The sequence below is a fragment of the Miniopterus schreibersii genome, assembly GCF_964146895.1.
Source record: "Miniopterus schreibersii genome assembly, chromosome: 10".
Taxonomy (NCBI): domain Eukaryota; kingdom Metazoa; phylum Chordata; class Mammalia; order Chiroptera; family Miniopteridae; genus Miniopterus; species Miniopterus schreibersii.
Window position 1 is genome coordinate 22,683,755 of NC_138110.1, and position 21,803 is coordinate 22,705,557.

The 21,803-nt window shown below is 47.2% G+C and overlaps 1 protein-coding gene across 3 annotated transcripts in view; it reads left to right on the plus strand.

The window, feature by feature from the left end:
• Positions 1-4,727: 4,727 nt before the first annotated feature.
• LOXHD1 (lipoxygenase homology PLAT domains 1) overlaps positions 4,728-21,803 on the plus strand; it is a gene marked incomplete at both ends in the record, with an annotated part of 135,828 nt that continues 118,752 nt past the window's right edge. For all 3 annotated transcript variants that reach the window (XM_081150176.1, XM_081150177.1, XM_081150178.1), the window contains 4 exons: positions 4,728-4,857; positions 8,887-9,001; positions 15,286-15,366; positions 17,216-17,400. In XM_081150176.1, the coding sequence (XP_081006302.1) occupies positions 4,728-4,857; positions 8,887-9,001; positions 15,286-15,366; positions 17,216-17,400 (511 nt within the window). The remainder of the gene's footprint in view (positions 4,858-8,886; positions 9,002-15,285; positions 15,367-17,215; positions 17,401-21,803) is intronic.

A 21,803-nucleotide genomic window follows, 5' to 3' on the forward strand; every position in this document is an offset into this window, starting at 1 on the left:
TTTCTTGGGCCCCTACTCTAGGCCAGGTTACTTTTGGCAGTACAAGGATGAGGAAGCACATGTCCTCTCTGCATTCACAGGACAGAGAGTCTGGCAGAGGCACAGAGGTAATCAAAAAAGCTCACAGCTCAATGTTTAATTGTAGACTGTGCTACAAAAGAGCATACAAGTGTGGCCGACCTGAGATTGAGCCCCGGAGAGCATTCCCATGGAAAAGGGACAGTGGAGATGACAGCAGAAGGGCGAGGAAGGTCAAGTTGTGGGGAAGCAAGTTCAGGCAGAGGGCCCTGTTTGGGGCGATAACTTTGGGACCCCAGAGGAAGAATAGAATGGAAAATAGATCGGGAGGGCTGGACAGAAGCAAGACCCTGTGGGAGAGGTGGGCCTTGTTAACAATTAAAATTTTTATTCTAATAGAATCAGGTAGCCCTTGAAGGAATTTTAAGGACAAGGAATTAGGTTTACATTGAAAAAGCTTCCCCTGGCTTTGATGTGGAGTGTGAGATATCTAGGGACCAGTTAGGAGGCTACTGGCGGTGACAGGACAGGATACGGTGTGGTGGAGAGGGAGCAGAGGGGACAGAGTTGGGAGCTCCCAGGAGGTAGAGTAAGTGGACAAAGGAGCAGATTCAGAGGTGTTCAGAATGGCCGTCAGGGAGTAAAGGGAGGTGTCCAGGATGACACTTTCTTAGCAGAGACACAGAAGGCTGAGACACCAGCCCCGCTCTGAGGATGGAATTGCTCAATGAAAGACATCAGAAAATACCAAATTGGAAGTTTCATTCAAGGCACAAAGCTGCAACGGATGCTGTTTCCCAAAGGAGGTGCTAGACCATGCACAAAATTTTCAGACAAATTAGCCGAAAACTAGGTAAACTGTTCTTGGGCCCTTCATGCAGATCAAAGATTATGAAGATTTGTCAGAGACTTGATAGAGTAGTAGATTTTTTGAAAAGGATTCCCAGCGCAGAGACCTGTGAGCCCCATCCTCAAGGTAGAGGGGTGGGGCTCAGTGCTACCTCTCCAACCCCAGGCTTAGTGGGACCACCCAGTGCGCATGCAGTTGGGGCAAAATGGTTATTTCCTGGTAATTAAAGTCTCCTGAAGAACCTAAATGTTTAATTAACAGAGGTCAAACCACATGATGCCAGTAGGGGGCGTGCGTCACCCACAGTTAAACTTGACTGGCATATTGTCCCTCAGCAGAACAGGGGAGGATCTTTTCTAGGTGAGGATGTTTAAGGTCAGAGATGCTTGCCCATGATGGGAACCTGTGTGGCTCCAAAGAACGAAGCTGCCCTAGGGATGTGAGTGCCAACTGCTGCCCAGATGTCCTGCATCTTCTGGGAGTTTTGAAAACTCCCTGTGCCCAGGCTCCATCCCAGATCAAGTGAATATGGATCTCCGGGGGTGGGGCCCAGGTATCAGCATTTTTGGGGGGTGGGGAATATCTTAATATCTTAATAGTGAACATTTATTTCTTTTATTTTTTGCATTATATAAACTTTTCTTTTAAACTAGCTATTTTTAAATCCTTACCTGAGGATATTTTTTCCATTGCTTTTCAGAGAGAGTGGAAGGGGGAGAGAGAGAAGAACATCGATGTGAGAGAGACACATCAGTTGGTTGCCTCCTGCACGCCCAGGGCCAGGGATCCAGCCTGAAATCAAGGTACATGCCCTTGACTGGAATCGAACCTAAGACCCTTCAGTCCCTGGGCTGACACTCTAACCACTGAGCCAAACCAGCTAGAGCTATATGCTATATGATCCAGCAGTTACACATCTAGGGATTTATCCAAAGAAAACAAAAACACTAATTCAAAACGATATATGCACTACTATGTTCATTGCAGCATTACTAGCAATAGATAAAATATGGAAGCAACCCAGGTGTCCATCATTAGACGAATGGATAAAGAAGATGTGGTACATATATACAAGGGAGTATTATTCAGCAATAAAAAAGAATGAAGCCCTAGTGTGTCTCAGTTGGTTGGAGCATTGTCCAGTGCACCAAAGGGTTGCAGGTTTGATTACCAGCCAGAGCACATGCCCAGGTTGTGGGTACAATTCCTGTTTGGGGCTTGTATGGGGAGGCAACTGACAGATGTTTCTCTCCCACATCGATATTTCTCTCTCTCTCTTTCACTCTCCCTTCCTCTCTCTGTCACGGGTGGTGAACGTCGGGCCCACTGTATATAGCCTTTGAAGTCATTTGAACTGGCCCTACCAAGGCAACCACAGGCAGGATTCGAAATTCAATAAATCTAGGAGTTTTTTTAATAGCTAATTTTAAGTTGATAATTTTGTATGGCCCGTGAATAATGTTATAAATACCCAAATGGCCTTTGGCGGAAAAATGGTTCCCCACCCCTGTGAGTGTAGATTAAAAAAACAAACATTCTCAGATGAAGATTAAAAAAAGAATTGAGTCTTGCCATTTGTGACAACATGGATAAACCTAGAGTGTATTATGCTAAGTAAAAAAGGCAGTGCATGTGGACTCCCGAAATGTCCTCTGCTCCAGGCCAATGGGCTCAGAATGGTATGGTTCTGGAACTCACTTTCCCAGTATATCATTTAAAGTGTGGTGTCTTGCCCGGCCGGGCGTGGCTCAGCGGTTGAGCGTCTACCTAGGATCCAGGCGATCGAGGTTTGATTCCCGGTCAGGGCACATGCCCAGGTTGTGGGCTCAATCAATGACTCTCTCATCATTGATGTTTCAATCTCTCTCTCTCCCTCTCCTTCCCTCTCTCTGAAATCAATAAAGATATATTTTAAAAAATAAATAAATAATAAAGTATGGTGTCTTCTCAGCGCATACTGTTTTTCTTGTGGACACAGCATGCTTTGTTTTAATGGCTGCTTTATAGATCTGCCGACCCTTCCTTCCTTCCTTCCTTCCTTCCTTCCTTCCTTCCTTCCTTCCTTCCTTCCTTCCTTCCTTCCTTCCTTCCTTCCTTCCTTCCTTCCTTCCTTCCTTCCTCCCTTCACTGAACAAATGCATATGGAGACTCTCTGTGTGCCAGGTGTGTTGTAGGTGCTGAGAGCCTTACATCGAGCCTGGGGCCGTGGTCCTTGCCCCTAGGGAGCTCATGGCTGGGAGAGCAGGGGGAAGGTGACAAGTAAACAGGCCCTTACAAGACAGTCCTCCCAGGAAATTGGGAGGATGCAGATGTTTCAGTCTGTCCACTTGTGGCCTCTTATGTGCTATTGTGGGCTGCGTCCCAGAGAGGAAGGAGGGCACAGAGGCTTGTCCTTGCATACGGGAGCTGAAGGAGGGTTTCTGGAACAATCTGAGATAACACTCATTAGCCCCTTGCACCCCCATTAGAAATAGCCATTAGAAGTCATAAGCATTTAGTAAGCCCCTATTGTGTTCCAAAGGCTCTCACTTCCTGATCACTTTTTCCAAGTGCTCAATATGCTTTACTGGGTCATTAGTATCCCCCTTTATGGGTGGGAGAAAGGCCTTGTCCAGGCCACACATCCAAGAGGTGGCAGTCAGACCCAGTTCTCTCCAATGAACTCATACCACCAGGACAGAGGGATGAGAGTTGCAAGTGGTTTACATAAAAATCTTACAACTCAGGTTGTAAGAAATCTTAATAAAATCCTAATTAAGTGTCTTAATAAAATCTTAATAAAGTAAAATAAGCAAGGAAGAGGAGTCTAGTGACCCTAAGGGAAGTGAGTGTCTCTTGCTGATTGAGGGTGGAGAGGGGCCTCTTGCTCTGACTCAGAATCCCCCCCTGGAACCACAGTGGCTCTGAGGGTTTTTACTATCTCATGTGAGGGGGCAACTGACAAAGGGGGAGCTCTTGTTGAAACAAATGCTGATTGATCTTGCCCGCCCTGTCTGGGCATTGTGGGGTCACCTAGGAGGAGGCAGGCTTCTCCTGCAAACTTGGCTCTGGCCTGGCAATGCTGTAACTCACAACTCAGTATATGCTTCGTAGGTGGTCTGAGTGCTGGTCAGAGCGGCACCTCTAAAGGGTAGCAGGTGTCCCCTGGCTGAATGGCCACTTCCAGAGGCACCAGTCTTCAGATGGAAGCAGAGAGAAAGAGAAAGAAGGAGCTGGTAAGAACCTCGCCTGCTCGGTAAGATGATCAGAGGTCATGAATAATGGAGAGAAATGGATGCCTCTGAGTCTTGGCAGCTTGGCTGACCTGGGGCACTGCCCTCCTCAAGAAGGTCCCAGGCCCGGGGACATCTTTCACAGCCTTTGAGGCCTGTGAGGCTAGGGGAATCTTTGTGGGGAGGGGCCACCATCTGCCTTTGGGGCTTCCGGAGGATTCCCAGGGGGCCCCCTTGCTGGGAGGCCAGGTGGGAAACTGATGCCAAGAGCTCGGTGTTACCTGATTCTCCATGAAGGGGGGAGAGGGGACTGGTGGGAGGGGCTGGGAGGAAGGAGGGCAGCCTGCTCTCAGTGCCCATGAATAAGTGATGAAGCCCAAGGAGAAACCCCAGGGCAGGTGCAGGAGGAGGTGGCCAGCCAGAGGGTGGCAAGAGAGGGGCGAGGGACAGGAAGGGCAGAGGCGAGACACTGAGGTTCGGCTCAGAGGCCAGCGTGAGGGGAACAGGAACAGCACTGTGGACACGGGGGTGGGGGGCCCAGCCAGACGTGGGCACCGGAGCTCAGGGAGAGAGGGCTGCGGGTCTGAGGAGGCGCAGCGAGGTGGCCACAGTGAGCCGACGAGCGCCAGGAAAGGGCAGCCGCCAAAATGATGCCCCAGAAGAAAAAGAGGAGAAAGAAAGACATTGACTTCATCGCCCTGTACGAGGAGGAGCTGCTGAACTACGACTCCGAGGACAACGAGGACGAGCTGGAGCACGAGTACTACAAGGCCCGAGGTGCGGGGGCCCGGCCCGCGGGCCAGGGCGGGCGGCATGGCACCCAGGGGCGTGGCCGGTGCTCTGTGGGAGGAATTGGAGGTTCCAGACCACCCCCTTTCTCACGGATTATCCTGCTGCCCCTGTGTCCTGGCCCTTGGAGCAGATGGCGCAGGCGTTACACCAGGCCCCCACTGCATGACAGGCAAGGTGACCTGCCCTTTGTCACAGCTTTAGTGGCACAGAATACACTAGAACTGCAGTGCCCACCTCTCCAGGTCATACAATCCCAGGAGCCCTTTTCCAGCCTGGCCTCCGTGCTTCATGCAGAGCCTGATCTGACCAGGCTGTGAAGGGGTATGGTGGGGAGGAGGCCTGACCCCTCATCGGATGCCCAGCAGGGATTGGGGACTTCTTTCCACTGTGGCTAGTGGAGATGGGGCCTCAGGCTTTTTCAGAGAGAGGCTATGGTTCATGGGTGAAGGCAGTTCCTCCAGACCCCAGGGCTTTGTCCTTTCAGTCTCATGGGGCGCATGGGAGCTGCTTTGAAACGCTCCACCTTCTTTCCAGGTAAACTCGAGAAGGCACATCAATCTGTCTCCTGAGACAGGGCACATGAGGGCAAGAAGATGACTCATTCCAGCATCTGAGATCAAAAGGGAACTCGGAGGCCCTTAGCAGCATTTCCAAGGCGGCCTCCTTGGAAATGTTGCTAATGGAGATGACGCAGTGGTGATGATGGGGATATTGATGTTGATGATGAAACAGTGTGGATGATGATGGTGGTGGTGATGGTGATGATGTGATGTTAGTGATGACGGTGTTGGCGATAATGATGATTTTGATGATGATATACCTACTATTTATAGAATGCATATCTTTCATCCAACTGTGGAAGTGTCTGCGAGATCAGTTATCAGAAGTGGAAATGCTAAGTCAGTGAATATGATTTTTGAAGACTTTGCTTTTATTTGATTTAATCCCTACCATAATCTTTCAAGGAAGAAATTATCCCTCTTTCAGAGATGAGGAAATTGAGGTTCAGTAAGAAATGTAGTTGAAACCACATAGCCAGGAATAGTAGAATTGGAATTTAAATACTGGTCCATTTAGTCCCATAGTTCATATTCATTTCATTGATTGCTTTGTTCACTCACTTATTTCCTTATTCATCCACCTAGGCAGTTACTTATTGGGCATCTGCCACTTACCAGGCTCTGTACTAGGAGCAACTAACTCTATGTTGCTGTTGACAGTTCTTTGTGCAGATGAGGGGACTTTATGAGTTGGGGTCTTCCCTCTGGAGTCAAACAGAATTTTGTGTTTTGCACAATATATTTGTCTTCCACAAGGTAGTTCTTTAGCTATCTAAATTTTTAATTTTTTAATTAAAATTTTAAAATTGAGAAATAATATATATGAAGCACAAAACTCATAAAGGTACAATGTGATGAATTTTTACATATGTGCATGCTTGTGTAGCTAACCACCACTCAGAACAGGACACAGAACACTTCCAACTTCCAGAAAGCTCCTTCCTTGTCCTTCCCAGAGGCACCAGCTTTCCTGATTCTATCACCACAGATTAGTTTTTTCTGTTCTTGAACTTCATATAAATGGAATCATGCAGTATACTTTTTGTGTATGTCTAGCTTCTCTTTCACTCAACATTACATCTGAGAGATTTATCCATGTTGTGACATTTTATATAGTTTGTTCTTTTTGCTGTTGTAGTTGTGTACTATTGCATTTTGTAAATGCATCACCATTGATTTAATGGTGATGAACTTGGGTAATTTCCAGTTTTTTAGCTATTATGAACAAAGCTGCTACAGATCTTGTATACATCTTTTGATGGACACATGCACTAATTTCTCTTGGATTTATAATTGGAATTAGAATTTCTGGGTCATAGGGTAGATATTATGTTTAGCAACCAGGGCTTATAACAATTTACACTCTCACCAGCAATGTATGAGAGTGCCAATGGCTCCACATTCTTGCCAATATTGTCAGCCTTTTTAATTTTAACCATTCTGGTGGGTATCTAGTACCATCTCATTGTAATTGTAATTTGTATTTCCCTGATGAATAGTGATGCTGAGCACTTTTCCACATGTTTAAGGCCATTTGGATAGCCTCTTTTATAACATGCCTGTTTAAGTCTTTTGTCCATTTTCCAACTTTATTGAAATATAATTTACTTTACAATGAAATGCCTCTATTTTTTTTTATTAAAAAAAATATCTTTATTGATTTCAGAGAGAGGGAAGGAGAGGGAGAGGGAAAGATAGAAACATCAATGATGAGAGAGTCATTGATCGAAATGCCTCTATTTTAAATGTGCTGTTTGATGAGTGTTGACACATGTATATATCTGCACAACCATTAGCACAATCTATATATAGAACATTTAAATGATCCCCCCAAATTTCCCTGTGCCCTCTCAGTCAATTCCTCTACTCCCAACCCCAGAAAACCATATTCTGCTTTTTGTTAAATAGATTAGATTAGTCTTTTCTAGACTTTCATATAAATGGTATTATAGTGTGTAATGTTTTGTGTCTGACTTCTTTGCTTAGCATAATGTGCTTAAGATTCATCCATATTGCACATGTCAGTAGTTCTTTCCTTTTTATTGTTGAGTAGTATTCCACTGTATGTTTATACCACAGTCTGCCTATTCATTCACCTGTTGATGGACACTTACGTTGTTTTCAGTTTAGGGTTTATGAATAAAGCTGCTGTAAACATTTGTGTGCAGGTCTCTGTGTAGACATGTTTTGATTTCTCTTGGGTATATACCTAAAAGTGGAGTTTCTAGGTTGCATGGTAAGTATATGTTTATTTTTTAAACAAATTGTTGCCCATTAAAAAATTGTATGGTCCTTTTTTCTTCTAGATTTGTGTGAATTCTTTATATCTTCTGAGTATGAGTCCTTTGTTGGATACATTCCAAGTATCTTCTAGTCTGTGGCTTACCTTTTCATTCTCATGATGGTCTTAATTTTAGTTAAGTCCAATTTATCAATTTTTTTTATGATTAGTGTCCTATTGAAGAAATAGCTGTGTACCCCTAAATCAACTATTAAGATAGTTTCTTCATCCCTCTCCTGTACCTCAGACTCTTTTTTCTCCAAACCAAGCATCTCCAGGCCTCTATATCTCCTCTTATGTAATGTGGTTCTAGAATTTTGGCCATGCTGGTCATTCTCCTGTGGACACTTGGCTTGGAAATGCCCTTGTGCATATGTAAGCCATGTGGCTAACACTTCAGGTCCCAGAGTTATCCAAGGGAGGGATCCAGGAGTTGTTTGCAGATCAGGCACCCCTGTGGTGTAGACTATGAAGAATTAAGGCTTTGGTTACCACAAGAGACAGAGAATCATGCAAACATACTGCTTCCTTTCTCCCCTTCACTGTGCCTTGATGTAGACCTTCATTAGAACTCAGGGCATAAAAGGAAAGGCATCCACAGCCAACACAACAAGCTTCAAGGGAACAAAGAGAGAAGAAATCAGTTCCCTTGCCAAAGAGAGAGACCCCCTTGGCAAAGCTCTGCACCACAGAGCCTTGGGTTGGAGTATCCTGAGATTAATGACAATGCCCAGGAGGTCATGGGAGGTGAGGGCTGGCAAGGCAACTGCATTGTGCAGAGGGCAAAGAGGAAGGTGAGAGATAGGTATAGGCTCTGAAGGTCATGTCTAGAAGGGCATCTGTATGCTGAGCTGGAAAGACCACAGACTGGGCATCTGGAGGCCTTGGGCTGGACTCCGGTATTGACACTGTATAATGTGTGACCTGGGTTGTCCCCTGCCCTACCTGTAAAATGAGTGTGCAGCATTAAGTGGAAGATTTGGGTCTCATAATAGGACTTGGTGTTGGTCTCACCCTGGCTCAGAAGATTGCAAGTTGTAGCAGGAGTTCATAGAGTTTTTTGTGGCTGGGCATCCCCTACAGGGCTGGCAGGATCTTTGGCTACTCCAAGCCCACATAAGATTCAGGCTGTTTTTCTGAGCTTGCCATCTGTCTTCTCCTTTCCTCCTCCAGTGTATGAGGTGGTCACAGCCACAGGAGATGTTCGTGGTGCAGGGACAGATGCCAATGTCTTCATCACCATTTTCGGAGAGAATGGGCTCTCCCCCAAACTCCATCTCACCAGCAAGTGAGTACCAATGGAGCCTGGGTCCTGGGCCGGTAGTCAAGGTTGATGTGATTCTGGAAGCCAGGGGAGAAGACAAGTGAGTCCACAGGCATATTAGTGGTGCGAGCCTCTGCTAACGACATACCATGTGTCAGCTGGGTCTCTACCATTGACTTCCTGTCAACCTTCCTTAGCTCCTGTCCTGATTTTTTGTGTACAGTAGTGCCTACTTTGGATTGTAGAATTCCCAAAAATTCATATTAGTTGTCCCTTGATGTGGGAGAATGAACACTCATGATCCAGAAGCCTGGGTCTACTTCCAGCTTTACCACTTAGTTGCCATGTAACTTTGGCCAAATCTTTTGCATCCAAGGCTTTGGCTTTCTCGTATATCATTGGACCTTTGGGGAGAGGATACAAGATCATGCATATGAGGGAGCCATGAGCTTAAACTCTGCACCTACATCTCACCCAGGCAGATTAAACCTGCCTGCCACTCGAGTCAGCACATGCATTACTCATGTGTGTATTTGTGCAGATGTGCTTGTGTGCACATCTGTGTCCTCTATTTCACTGTAACCCATTGAGGGCAGGGGATGTTCTCTTTTCTATTTGGTCCTTCCCCCACCACACATGTGCACACACAGACATACACAGTAACACTTAGCAGAATCGCTGAATTCCAGAGACGTCTAGGGCCTTACGGATGGTCTGGACAGCTGGCGCTCAGTCTGTGCTGAATGGCACAAGGGACTGATCATCTGGTCCTGGGCCCTCCCTATCCTTCCTTCCGCTGGGGCAGCTCAACTTTGAGTTGTTCTATCCACTGAGTTTCTGAGTCAGACTCTGTTTGCACCAAGAGCTCCACAGCCAAGAGAAATTTGAAAACCACTAGATCTAATTCAACCATCATGGGGAATCTGAGGCCTAGAGAGGAGCAGGGAGCAGCTCAAAGTCATGGAGCTTGTTGGTGGTAAAGCTGGTCCTCAAACCCAGGTTCTTGATGTAGACACTCTCCTTCAGCACGTGGCCTCGTGGCCCTGGCAGGTATGTGGGAGGCTCCCCTGAAGGCCTCCTGGGGCTCCAGGCTGTGACCTCTGGGGTTTATGGCTTGGCACCTCCAGGGGTGCCAGGGGAAGCTGTAGAGGGGTGGGGTCCACAGGCCAGGACATCCCCAAATTCTGGGCTTAGCAGACTGACCAGGCCCTTGTTGCGTGCTTACCTGAGTGTGGGCTGTGGGGTAAAGGCTACAGCGTCGAGGTTGGTGTAACATCCTGTTCTATCTGTTCCTGCAGAACAGGGTACGCTCCCCTGCAGAGTGACGCTCGTGTGGAGCCTTTCCCTCCAGTGACGGGGGCCCGGTAAAGAGCATACATGAAATGCCCATCCTCTTTGCCATGTGACCTCCCGGAGGGCTCTCCTCTAGGGAGAAGCCACTAGACCTTGGGGAGTAGGCTGAGTTGGTTTTGAGAGTCCCCAGCCTATCTTTTTTAAACAAAAAGAACCATTTTCTTCGTTCATGGTGGCTCCTTACTGTCTTTCGTTCTTTCACGCATCCAGTATCCTCAGACTCTTCTCCCTCCCCTTTTTCATTTGTCAAAATTACTCTCAGAAAGGGCCCCCGGGCCACCTTTTAGAACCTGGTGTAAAGGTTGGTCACTGGGAGTCTGAGTTCCACCTTCCTTCTCGCAAGTGTGTGGTGGGGAAGGAGAAAAGGCCTCATGGCAAAGGGGCCTCAAGCATGAGACCTCATGTAGGCAGCCAGCCTCTCCGGGCTAGCCCCACATGCAGGAATCAACAACCCACCCCGCAATTACCCCGCAGGTCTGCTGATGGTATCTCACATGTCTGCATCATGCTCCAGGTAGGGAAGCAGGGCTCCAATCTGGCTGGTCCTGAGGGCTCTGCAGAGCCATGGGGAGTGGTGGTTTCAGGGATGTGAGCATGTTTTGCAATATCAGTTGTATGCCCCGGAGAGGTGAGAGGTGATGGGTAGAGATGCCAGGCAGAGCCAGAGGATAAGGAGAGGCCTGCTTTATGCCTCCAATGTCTATCCGTTCTTTATAAATAGCCAGAGCTCAATGAATGATTTGGGATCAGTGTGGCTAGAGCAGAACTGTAATCTGGGCCTTGCATGGTTAAAAGGATTCAGATAAGAGAGGAACAGAAAGAGGGTACTTTAGAAGGAAAACAGCTTACAAAAATCTGAAGGCTTCAGGGCCAACAGCACAGGCCTGTGGGGGCTGGGAGGGGACCTACTGGCTACAAGGAGAGGCAGAGAGGAGGCAGGTCAGAAAGGCAGAGAGGACCAGACTGTAGAAGGTCTTGCTTGAAAGCTGATCAGTGGAGGCTCAACTTACTATGTGTCCAAGAAAGATTAATCTGACCCTGGTAAGCAGATAAATGAAGGAGGAGACCAGAGTCTGGATGCTGCAAGATCAGAGAAAATGTCTACAAAGAGAATTGCATAGATAAAATCCTCACCAAGACCCTTTCCGTTCAGGATGGAGACTTCCGGTCTGGGAGGGGAGCATTGTTTTCCAAGGAATTCCAGGTCACCCATCTAACCCAGATGCAGATGGCCACGGAGGTCACCGTGCTCTGTGAGACGTAGACACAGTTAGCTCAGACCAGCCCGCTGGTTCCCAAATCTCTCATCTCACTGTCTACTGCTGTTTCCTCCTCACTACACAGTGCCATCCCCAAACAAAGCCATGTGTCAACTGGAACCAAGCTTACACACACACACACACACACACACACACACACACACACACACACAGACTACCAGGCTTTTTGGAGCATTAGATTTCACTGATCGCTCGGGTCACCAGAGAGAGTTCACATGGCAGCAGGGTAAACAACTTGCAATGGAATATCATGCCCCTTAGTCTCAAAATTAAGCCACCACCTTTCCTGAAATTTCTCCCTGACCCGTTTCTCCACAGCCTCTGGCCATGTCTCTCACTCTTTCTTTCTCTCCTGCTTCTCCCACGTTCTTTTCTCTCTCTTCCCTCAATTCCTGCTCTCTCTTGCACCTTTTTTCCTAGGCCCCAGGAACTTTCACCTTCCAACTCCCAAATGGCTTATCAGAATATATTTTCAACACAAAATAATTCCTGCTGCAAGAACTTTGGTGCCTGTTGGTGGCAAAGGGTGTGACATGTTCATTTTGATTCCCCATAAGCTGACCTGCACCCTGACCCCCACATCAGTTAAGTTCCAACAGCCATGGCTCAGGGGTTTCCTTCTTCATCACCCAGGACTCCCCCAATTTTGGGTCACATGTTCAGAATATGGCAAAAGGATGGGATCTCATGTATCTTCTGCAGCATGGTTCTCTTGTTGAGAATTCACCCTCTGAGAGTGTCAGAGAATGCCTGGTATTTCAGCCTGCTGGCTCTGCCCGGTTGGTGGCTAAAATGCCCTGTGCAACTTGTAAAGGCTCCCCTGGGTGGGGACCCTTGCTGGGGGGGGGGAGGGGGGCTGTGTTCTGCCTTAGCCTTCACTTGCAGATCTACCAGGAGCCTTGGAGAAGACGCAGTCTCCCAGCAGGAGATCTGAAGTAGTCTATTTCAAATGTTTCCTTTGACCAGGTACCCCCTGTCCTTCGCTCTTTCCACCCCACCCCCAGTCAGTTTTCTGAAACCCACAGGCACTTGCATCTGATTCACCAGAAGGAGGAATTCGGAATCTGATCCCCAGTGGGCAGAGGTTGGGCCTTGTTAGGGATTATCCCGGCCCGTTCCCAAGAGAAGGGAGTCTGTATAGCCCTGCCTGAGTCCTTTCCTCTCCCTCCTCAAAAGAGAGAGACCCCGGGATGCAGAAGGCCTACCTCTTGTCTGCCAAGACAATGTAGGTCTCCATGAACACCGTGGACAATTGCTTTGTCCCCATGATCACCTGGATGGCTGCAGTGTGGTCCCAAGATGGTGTGGAGCCCCCGCCCGCCCCCAAAAAAACCCCATCCTCGATCTTTCTCCCCTGGTCTCCCCTCTTCCACCTTGCTTTCTAAAATTTGTTTTCCAAGTGATTATAAAGCACCATGGCCAAGCATTTAACAAACAAGCTGGGATGTACAAATCCACATTCCCTTTGGTCGGTGCACAGGGAATTCTGAAGGCATGGAGCCCCTTCACCAAGTGCAGCTATGGGTGCCTCTCTTCCAAGAGACTTGTCAGAGGTTCCTCAGAAAGCCGGCTGCTTTCCTTCCAAAGCCACACCTCATCCTTTCCTTTCCAAATCAGCCTCCTCTTCCCTTAATCATCTGCATTGGCTGTTTCCCAGATTCCACTCACCCTGAGAGCATGAAGCCAGCAAACCTCAAACTCACTCCAAAGACTTCACCGCAGGCAGCCGCACACTGGGTGGAGAGGGGGCTGCTGAGACAGGGGCTGTGCTTTCTTCATAATTACAAAAACAAGACCTGCTCCCTTTGGAAAACTAAAGAATATGTACAGGCCAGAATGAATAGCCAGCCCTTCACGTAGCCTTACCACCTAAACATGATATTTCTGTAGAGATCCCTCAGTCTGTACTGTTTTTAAATGAAGTTGGTGTCCTGTTTTATTGATTCTGTTTGTACATTCTATTTTAACCTGCCTTTTTTTAAAAGACTCCATCATAAACTTGTTTCTGTTTTGTGAAATCTTCTTTTATAACAGGATTTTTAATGGTTGCATAATATTCCATCATATGGCTTCCCAGGGTGACTGTTTCTTAGGGTATTTATTTGAGGTAAAGACTGTTGTCTATTTAGTCTAAAAATCAATTTTCTTGTTTCATATTTTATAACAGAAAACACCTAGTATTAATTTCCTTGTTTCCTACTCACATAATTCTGGTGCACAGGTTTGGTGTTCACATGTTTGTCCCAGTCATTTAACCACTGCTTTGACTGTGAAATAAAACACAATGTGTTATTATTTACCCCTGGACACGAGAGTCTGACAGGTGCACTCAGCCATCCTAGGAGTGGCCCCTGGTACTCAAGTGAAACTGAGGAGGCTCTGCCATTCTCTCCTCCTCCCCCTCTGTGCCCAGATTGCACCTTTGGGGGCTCTTTTTTCTCACAGGGTCACCTCAGTGTCCATTTCCATCTGATTGCATGAGTTCTGCACTGCTTTAGGGGAGCCATAGGCCCAGGTCGCATGAGGTTCCCACCACCGTAAGGAAACCTCTCCCCAGGGCAGAGTGTTTGCCTAAGTGGGTCTATTTTCAGAGTCACAGCTTCTGAGTCTCTAGAACCTTAAAAGCCTCTGTTACTGAGAGAGTTGGAGCCTTGTTGCCTTGGGGAGAAGACCCTCGACCTCTCTCTTTACTTGGAAACACATTAATGGCCAATAAACAGGCATGTATCTCTGTGCCTTTCTTTCCCCATGGGCTGTGCTGGTGCGAGATCCCTGGCCTGGAGTACGGAGGGAGGTCTGCAGCTCTCAGCCCCCTGTGGCGGCCTTACCGTGGGGGCAGGAGGAGCTTCGAGCAGGCCCTGGCTGGAACGCTGGGGTCCTGGCCCGCACAGAAGACGGAGCAGATGTCCACGTGAGATTCAGGCTTTCACTCCTGAAGGACTCCATGGTGAGGCTGCAAAAGCCCTCCTGTGTCTAAGCTGATCGAATCTAGGATGCTCCCGAGGCTGGACTCTCCTGAGCACCTCACTGGGGAACGTCTCAGGTGTACTTCCTTCTGTTCACACGATCTGCAGGATGCCAGATACACACTTCCTCACCGCCCCACTTCCCTGGTTATTGCCTTGGGTTGAGTATTCCCTTTCTTGTTGGAATGGCAGGACCATGGACCCCCACCCAAGGCCCGCATCCACTGGGGGCTGCCATTGCAACTCTCCCCAGCAAGAGTAAGGCAAGAAAGGAAAGGCCAGGAGGCCTGCAGACCTGAGAGCACCATGGCATCCATCACTCCTTCTTTCTTCCTCCACTGTCCCAGCCCAGAGCATCCAGAGGGCACTGGATCATGGCTTTGGAGAGCCAGGGTCTGGTCCCAACTCTGCAATCAACTAGCAGTTCAACTGTTTGTAACAAGGGGCTAATATTGCCCGTTATGCTTGCCTTACTGGTACATGACAAGGATCATGCTAACCTGGTGTGACATCAAGGAATGAATACTAACCTTCCTTGCCCCCTGCCTCTCCAAATCACATCAGAAAGGAATCTCAGAATGGGATCGGATGCTTATAGCACATCTCAGGAGGGGAACAGTGGAGGAAGAAGGGGAATGCCAGCTCTCGGCTTTCCTCCCGGGCCTGTGAGTCAAGTGCTGATTCTATGCTATGTACCTGTTCATTGCAGGAGCAAATCTGCCTTCAAGAAGGCCAACGTCGATGTGTTCCGGGTGAGAACCAACAATGTAGGCCTCATCTACAAAATCAGGTGAGAGTCTGGTGCCTGGTGAGGCTGGGATGAGATGGGGGCAAGTAGATTAGGAACTGACTTCCTTATTGACACTTGTGTCAATGACACTTGTGTTGATGACTCTCCTGGTGTCATCTGAAGAGAGACCAAAGGCCCAAATCTTTTCCTTCCACCCTGAGTAACAGTTTTCTAAACTTCTCCATTAGAGATTCAATTCTGAGTTAAGACAAGTTGAGACAATTTTTCACAAACTTGGGAAACGTGCTCCTAGAGACACTAGCACAGTGATTAGGAAGAGGCCGAGTCTAGACTGCCTCAGTTCAGATTCCTGCCCTGACATTTACTAGCTGCGGGACTTTGGACAAATTTAGTCTCCAAACCTCAGTTTCCTCATCTGTAACAGTGGTGAGTACTTGGTGAGTTGTACTTAGAACAGTAACTGGTGCACGGTGAACACTGGGTGAGTGTCAGAGATGCCAGGATGTCAGAGTGTTAGTAGGAAGATTCAAGATGTTGCAGGATGGTTTCTGACAGAGAGGGCCCCCAATCTTGTCTTGTGAGTGTGTTGGGAGGGATAACTCTCTCAGCCTGGTTGCAGAGGAAGAAGCTTCCATTAATCCTTTTTACACCCTCCCTGGACCCACCCCCACTCAAGTTCATGCCCATTTGTCAGAATGTCAAGATCATCTGTGGTCTGATTGCACCCAGACTAGGGCCTGTACAGGAGTCAGATGCCACCTCAGTTCAGCCTTGATTTTCATTCCTCCCACTAGGAAACATAAGACCATAAACTCTCTTTACTGGTAAAATAGGGACACATGAGGCCACTGGTACTGGTTGTGTGGGGAAGGGGTTACCAGCAAGGAAGAGGCTCTTACGGGGAGGGGGTTAGGAATAGGGTGTTAGTGTGTGGGGAAAGGCCACCACTAAGTTGAGGTCTTACTATGTGCCAGGCAGAGGCATGCATCCTGTGTATGTCATGTGTGTCATTCATCTGTTGGGGTTGTGGGCTGGCATGATCTGTGCTTGTCCCATTAAGACCTATAAGAGTAAGTAAGGTCTCACTGTGATGGGTAGGGATGAGATGCTTGTTGCAAAGTGAGATCATCCAGGGGTCACGTTCTGGGGAGGAAACTGGGACTGACAAGGATTGGGGGACTATAGGAAGTGAGGGAAATCATTGGGGACTTGTTTTGAAGAGTCTGGATCTATGCTGTCCTATATCGCAGTCTCTGGGCCACAGGTGGCTGTTGAGCAAATGAAAGGTGGCTGGTCCACATGTGTTGTGCGTATAAAAGTCACCAGGTTTTTGAAAACGTGGTACAAGAAAAAGAATGTAAAATGTCTCATTAATACATATGTACATGGTTACATGTTGAAATGATAAATGGATTAAATAAAAAGTATTATTAAAATTAATTTCACCAGTTTCTTTTTCAGTGTGACTACCAGAAAATACAAAGCTACATGTGTGGCTTGAACATGCAGCTCATGTGATATTTCTATGGGACAACACCAGTCTAGATGGCTATGGGGGATCGTCTGGTGGTGGGATTAAGGAGAATATCTGGGGAGTCCAGGGGTCTGGGAGAGGGGGAAAGCTCAAGACGGTGCTGCTGCAAGCACTGGCAATCCTGGGTGTTTTTTAATGGGAGGTAATATTTCCTTGCATGCGATGTAACAATGTAACATTCATTAATAAGCACATCTACCTTGCAAAGTATCCCCATTTGGTAGATGAGGAAACTGGGGTTTCAGAGGTAAAATGATTGACCCTTTCTTTGGAGTAAACATTTGCGTATTCCAGCACGGAAGGAGAGTCATCTCTGATCTGCCAATGATGGTGTGGGTGTCTGCTTCTGCCCAGGATCGAGCATGACAACACAGGCTCAAACTCCAGCTGGTACCTAGACCGTGTGATTTTGACGGACACGAAGCGGCCTCACCTCCGTTACTACTTCAACTGCAATAACTGGCTGAGCAAGGTGGAAGGCGACCGCCAGTGGTGCCGTGACCTGTTGGCTAGCTTCAGTCCCATGGACATACCCAGAGGTCAGTGTCAGGCTGACTCGCCCGCTGTCCCTTCCTGCTGGGGCTGGGCTCACCCAGGCCTCTGTCTTGCTCTGGGCAGGCCCATCTCCCCTTGCCACCCTCCAGGGTCTTCCTGTTGGCTAGGGCCCAGGTGAAGCCCCATCTCTTCCTTGTGGCCTTCTCAAGAGCAAGCTTACATGGGAAGTGGGGAAATGTAAGAGGACCTAGAAGCACAATAGAGGGATGGGAGGAGCCCTGAACACATCCTGTTGTTGATGGGTATCTACTGAGAGTCCCCTTGAGTTCAACGGCAGCGTTCCCTACCTTCCTATTCTGTTACCTTCCTTCTGGTGTCCAAGGAAGGTGAGTTACAGCCAGGGCATGGTGGATGGGAATCAGAACTTGCTGCTTCCAGCGCTCCACCATGCTGCTCCTGACTCCTGATTTTTATGAGTGAAACAACTTATTTCAAGTGCATATATGGCCAAAGGCCTTAAACTCAGTCATATTAGCTGAAGAGGAGGCAGAGGAACAAAGCATGTCCTATTTTATCTCCCCTATACCCCTTAAAGCTCTGACCTCACCTCACTCCATTGTTGAACATGCTTTTCCAAAAAGAGAATAGCACACATGAGTATATTCATCATCAAATAGAGTCATGCGCCATCGGAGGGAAAGGCACTTGGCAGCCAGAAGTGACTTTCCCAAGGTCACAACAGAAGGCTGACACGCCCCTTGGATTCTTCTTTCCAGCATGTACCCTTGGTCTCCAAGTTCTACCCTCTCTTGCAGCCCAGCTGGGCAGAAACAGACATATCCTCTGTCCCAATGGGCTTCAGCCCTGTTTCTCTTTCTGCCTCTGATTTCCTACCTATCAGCTGACCTTGAACACTTGCCTTGTTCTCTTTGATTACCATCATAACAACTTGCAAATTTATTCTTTTTTTTAAAAAAAGATATGTTATTGGTCTTTTATTATAAAAGCCAAATTTGATCATTGCAGAAAAATGAGAAAATAGAGACACAAACATGAAAAAAGAATACTTGTAATTCTATCACCTGGAAGAACATCTGGTAAAACAGGTGACATTTTTGTGCACTCATTTCTAGTCTTCTCTATGCATATATAGTTCGAAAGAATAAGCCGTAAGGAGGAGAACTTCGGAAAAAATCACCATTGAGAAAGAATTAATGTAATTCAGTGGTTCTTCAATTTTCCACAAGAATCATTCAGGGTAGTGTTTTCTTGTCTCTTAAAGGGAAGACAAAGACACCTGTTGATGCTGGGCCCCTATGCCTTTATAAGCTGGGGGGCACTAGGTTTTTAGTGTTTCCAAGATGGGTTCTGGAAAAAGGAATACAAAATGGGATACTGAAGTATTCAAATGACTGCATTGGTAAACAAAAGGCTAAGTTTCTTTGCTTTTCACCTGGAATTATATGAACTTGGTTTTTGATTGCTACCAGAGATCTTTGATGATCAAAACGGGAAAGACAATTATTTCTTTATCCATGCAGTTTGATAGGTAAAAATATTTCAAAACATGAGATGTGGGCAATAATAGAAGGAGAAGAGAGGAAAAGGGACATTTCAGTGTATATTCTACCCCCTTCCCAGCCTCCCAAGGGAGGGTGGATCCTTAGGTGGCCTTGTTCCTTCTCCCCACCTCCAAGGGCATCTCCTGACATTCTGGCTGAAATCAGCTGGAACTTTCTCTCATGCCTGCTCCTCAGGGAAGGTAGGTGTTCTAGGCTGACCGACTGACCCTTTGACCGAGATGATCAGCAGATAGCAGTGGAGGTGGAGGGGACTGGACCTTGATCAGGTTTCTAGATGGTTCATCCACAGGGAATCTCACATATCCTGCTTAAAGACACAGGCATGTGGGGAACTGACCCTACTTGGTGCAGAAGGTGAGCTCAGGAGCACTAAGACTGCTCCCTGGACCAGGACATCACCCTTACTCATGGCACATGCCTCACATTTACTATGGAGGTTACTTTTTCCTCTCTAGGCTTCTCTTTAAATGTAGTTTTTGGGAGAGGCACCCAACATATTTCTAGCATTTTGAGGTCAATGGCCTGGTCAAGACCCCCTCTTCCTTCATGGAGCCCACTGGGGAGAAGGTAGGCATGAGGAGTTTCCCAAAAAAGGAGGTAGAAGTTGATTAACTCCCAGTTGTATGGATGGAGGAAGCTGGAACCAAGTTAAATTTCTTAGTTGTCCTCAACTGGCTGGTAAAATTGCTGCCTCTGGTACCAGGATCAACTCAAATACTTCACCGTTTGGTTTTCTTTGGGGCTGATTGCCTGGCCTTGGGGATCTGTTGCTAGGGCCTGGGGAGCAGGGTTCGTGTGTCCCCTCAATCCATTGGAGGTTCCCATACCTCAGCCACTCACATTCTACCTTCAAGATTTTTGCATTATTTAAGACCACTCCCCTTATTATTTATTCTTCTTTAACTCACTTGTTGCAACTTTGTTAACTTGTACTTTTTATTTTATTTATTTTATTTTTAATTTTATCTTTATTGTTCAAAGTATTACAGGTGTCCCATTTTCTTCCCCAATTGACCCCCTCCACCTCACTACCACTGCTCCCCAGGCCTTCACCCCGCTATTGTCTGTGTTCATGGGTTACACATATATGCATATAACTTCTTTGGTTAATCTCTTCCCACCCTCCATCCCCTTCCCTCTTCCCTCTGAAATATGATCATCTGTTGCATGTGTCAGTGTCTCTGGATCTATTTAGTTTGTCAGATTCTTTTGTTAATTAGCTTCTTCTTAACAAAGACCCTTCAATATTTCGTGTAGTGCTGGTCTGGTGGTGATGAACTCCTTTAGCTTTTCCTTGTCTGAGAAGCTCTTTATCTGACCTTCAGTTCTAGATGATAGTTTTGCTGGGTAGAGTGATCTTGGTTGTAGGTTCTTGTTTTTCATCACTTTGAATATTTCTTGCCACTCCCTTCAGGCCTGCAAAGTTTCTGTTGAGAAATCAGCTGATAGTCTTATGGGTGCTCCCTTGTAGGTAACTAACTGCTTTTCTCTTGCTGCTTTTAAGATTCTCTCTTTGTCTTTAACCTTTGGCATTTTAATGATGATGTGTCTTGCTGTGGGCTTCTTTGGGTTCCTCTTGTTTGGGACTCTCTGTGCTTCCTGGACTTGTAAGTCTGTTTCATTCACCAGGTAGGGGAAGTTTTCTGTCATTATTTTTTCAAATAGGTTTTCAATTTCTTGCTCTTTTTCTCCCCCTGGTACCCCAATAATATGAATGTTGGGCCGCTTGTAGTTGTCCCAAAGACTCCTTATACTATCTTCATATTTCTGAATTCTTTTTCTTTTTGCTCTTTTGGTTGGGTGTTTTTGTTTCCTCATGTTCCAAATTGCTGATTTCATTCTCAGCATCCTCTACTCTTGATTCCCTGTCAATTATTTTTCATTTCAGTTAGTGTATCCTCCATTTCTGATTGGTACTTTATTATGTCACTGATGGTCTCACTTGTTTTCTTAATAGCTGTACTAATATCCTTGAGTATCCTTATAACCATAATTCTGAACTCTCTATCTAGTAGCTTGCTTGGTTCTATTTCATTTAGTTCCTTTTTTGGAGATTTCTTCTGTTCTTCCTTTGTAACATGTTTCTTTGCCTCCACATTTTGGCTGCTTCCAGGTGTTTGTTTCTAGGTATTAGGTAGAGCTGCTATTTCTCCTGGAATTTGTAGAGTGGCTTTGTATAGTAGGTGTCCCGTAGGGTCCAGTGGCCCAGCCTCCCCAGTCACCTGAGCTGGGCCTTCTAGGTGCTCCCCTGTGTGGGCTGTGTGCACTGTCCTGTTGTAGGTGAGCCTTGGTTGCTATTGGCGTCACTGGGAGGAATTGACCCCCAGGCCAATCGGCTGTGAGGACCAGCTGCAACGACAGCCAGAGAGCTGCTGTGCTGGAGACACCCCTATGGAGCAGGATTTATTTCAGTGGAGCTTTGGTGTTCACTGAGTGTGCCCCTTGAGTGTGTCACTCGTGGATGTGGTAGGGTTGTAATCCAGCGTGGTGGAGTCTGACCACCAGGTGCACTGTCTCTGGGGCCTCCTTGGAGGTGCAAAGTCAGCCTCTGCCAGTGCGTTGCCGAGGGTCACCCAGCGTGAGCTACACAGCAAACAGTAGTTGGCTGCTACTTGTGCTGGGCCTGCAGGTGCCCAGGAGAGGCCAAGCTATGAGCCAGTGCAGGCTGCCGCTAGTGCCAGGCCTGGGGCCACTTATCAAGCCGTATGGGGCATGCTGCTGCTTGTTTGAGAGATTTTAGGAAAGTCCTAAGCATGAGGCTAGAGAGACCACTAGAATAGAAAAGCCCCTGGAAATGGCCTGGATGAGCTGCAGGTGGGGAGGGGCGGGGCCTCTGGGAATCACAGGGCGGGGCCAAAGGTGGG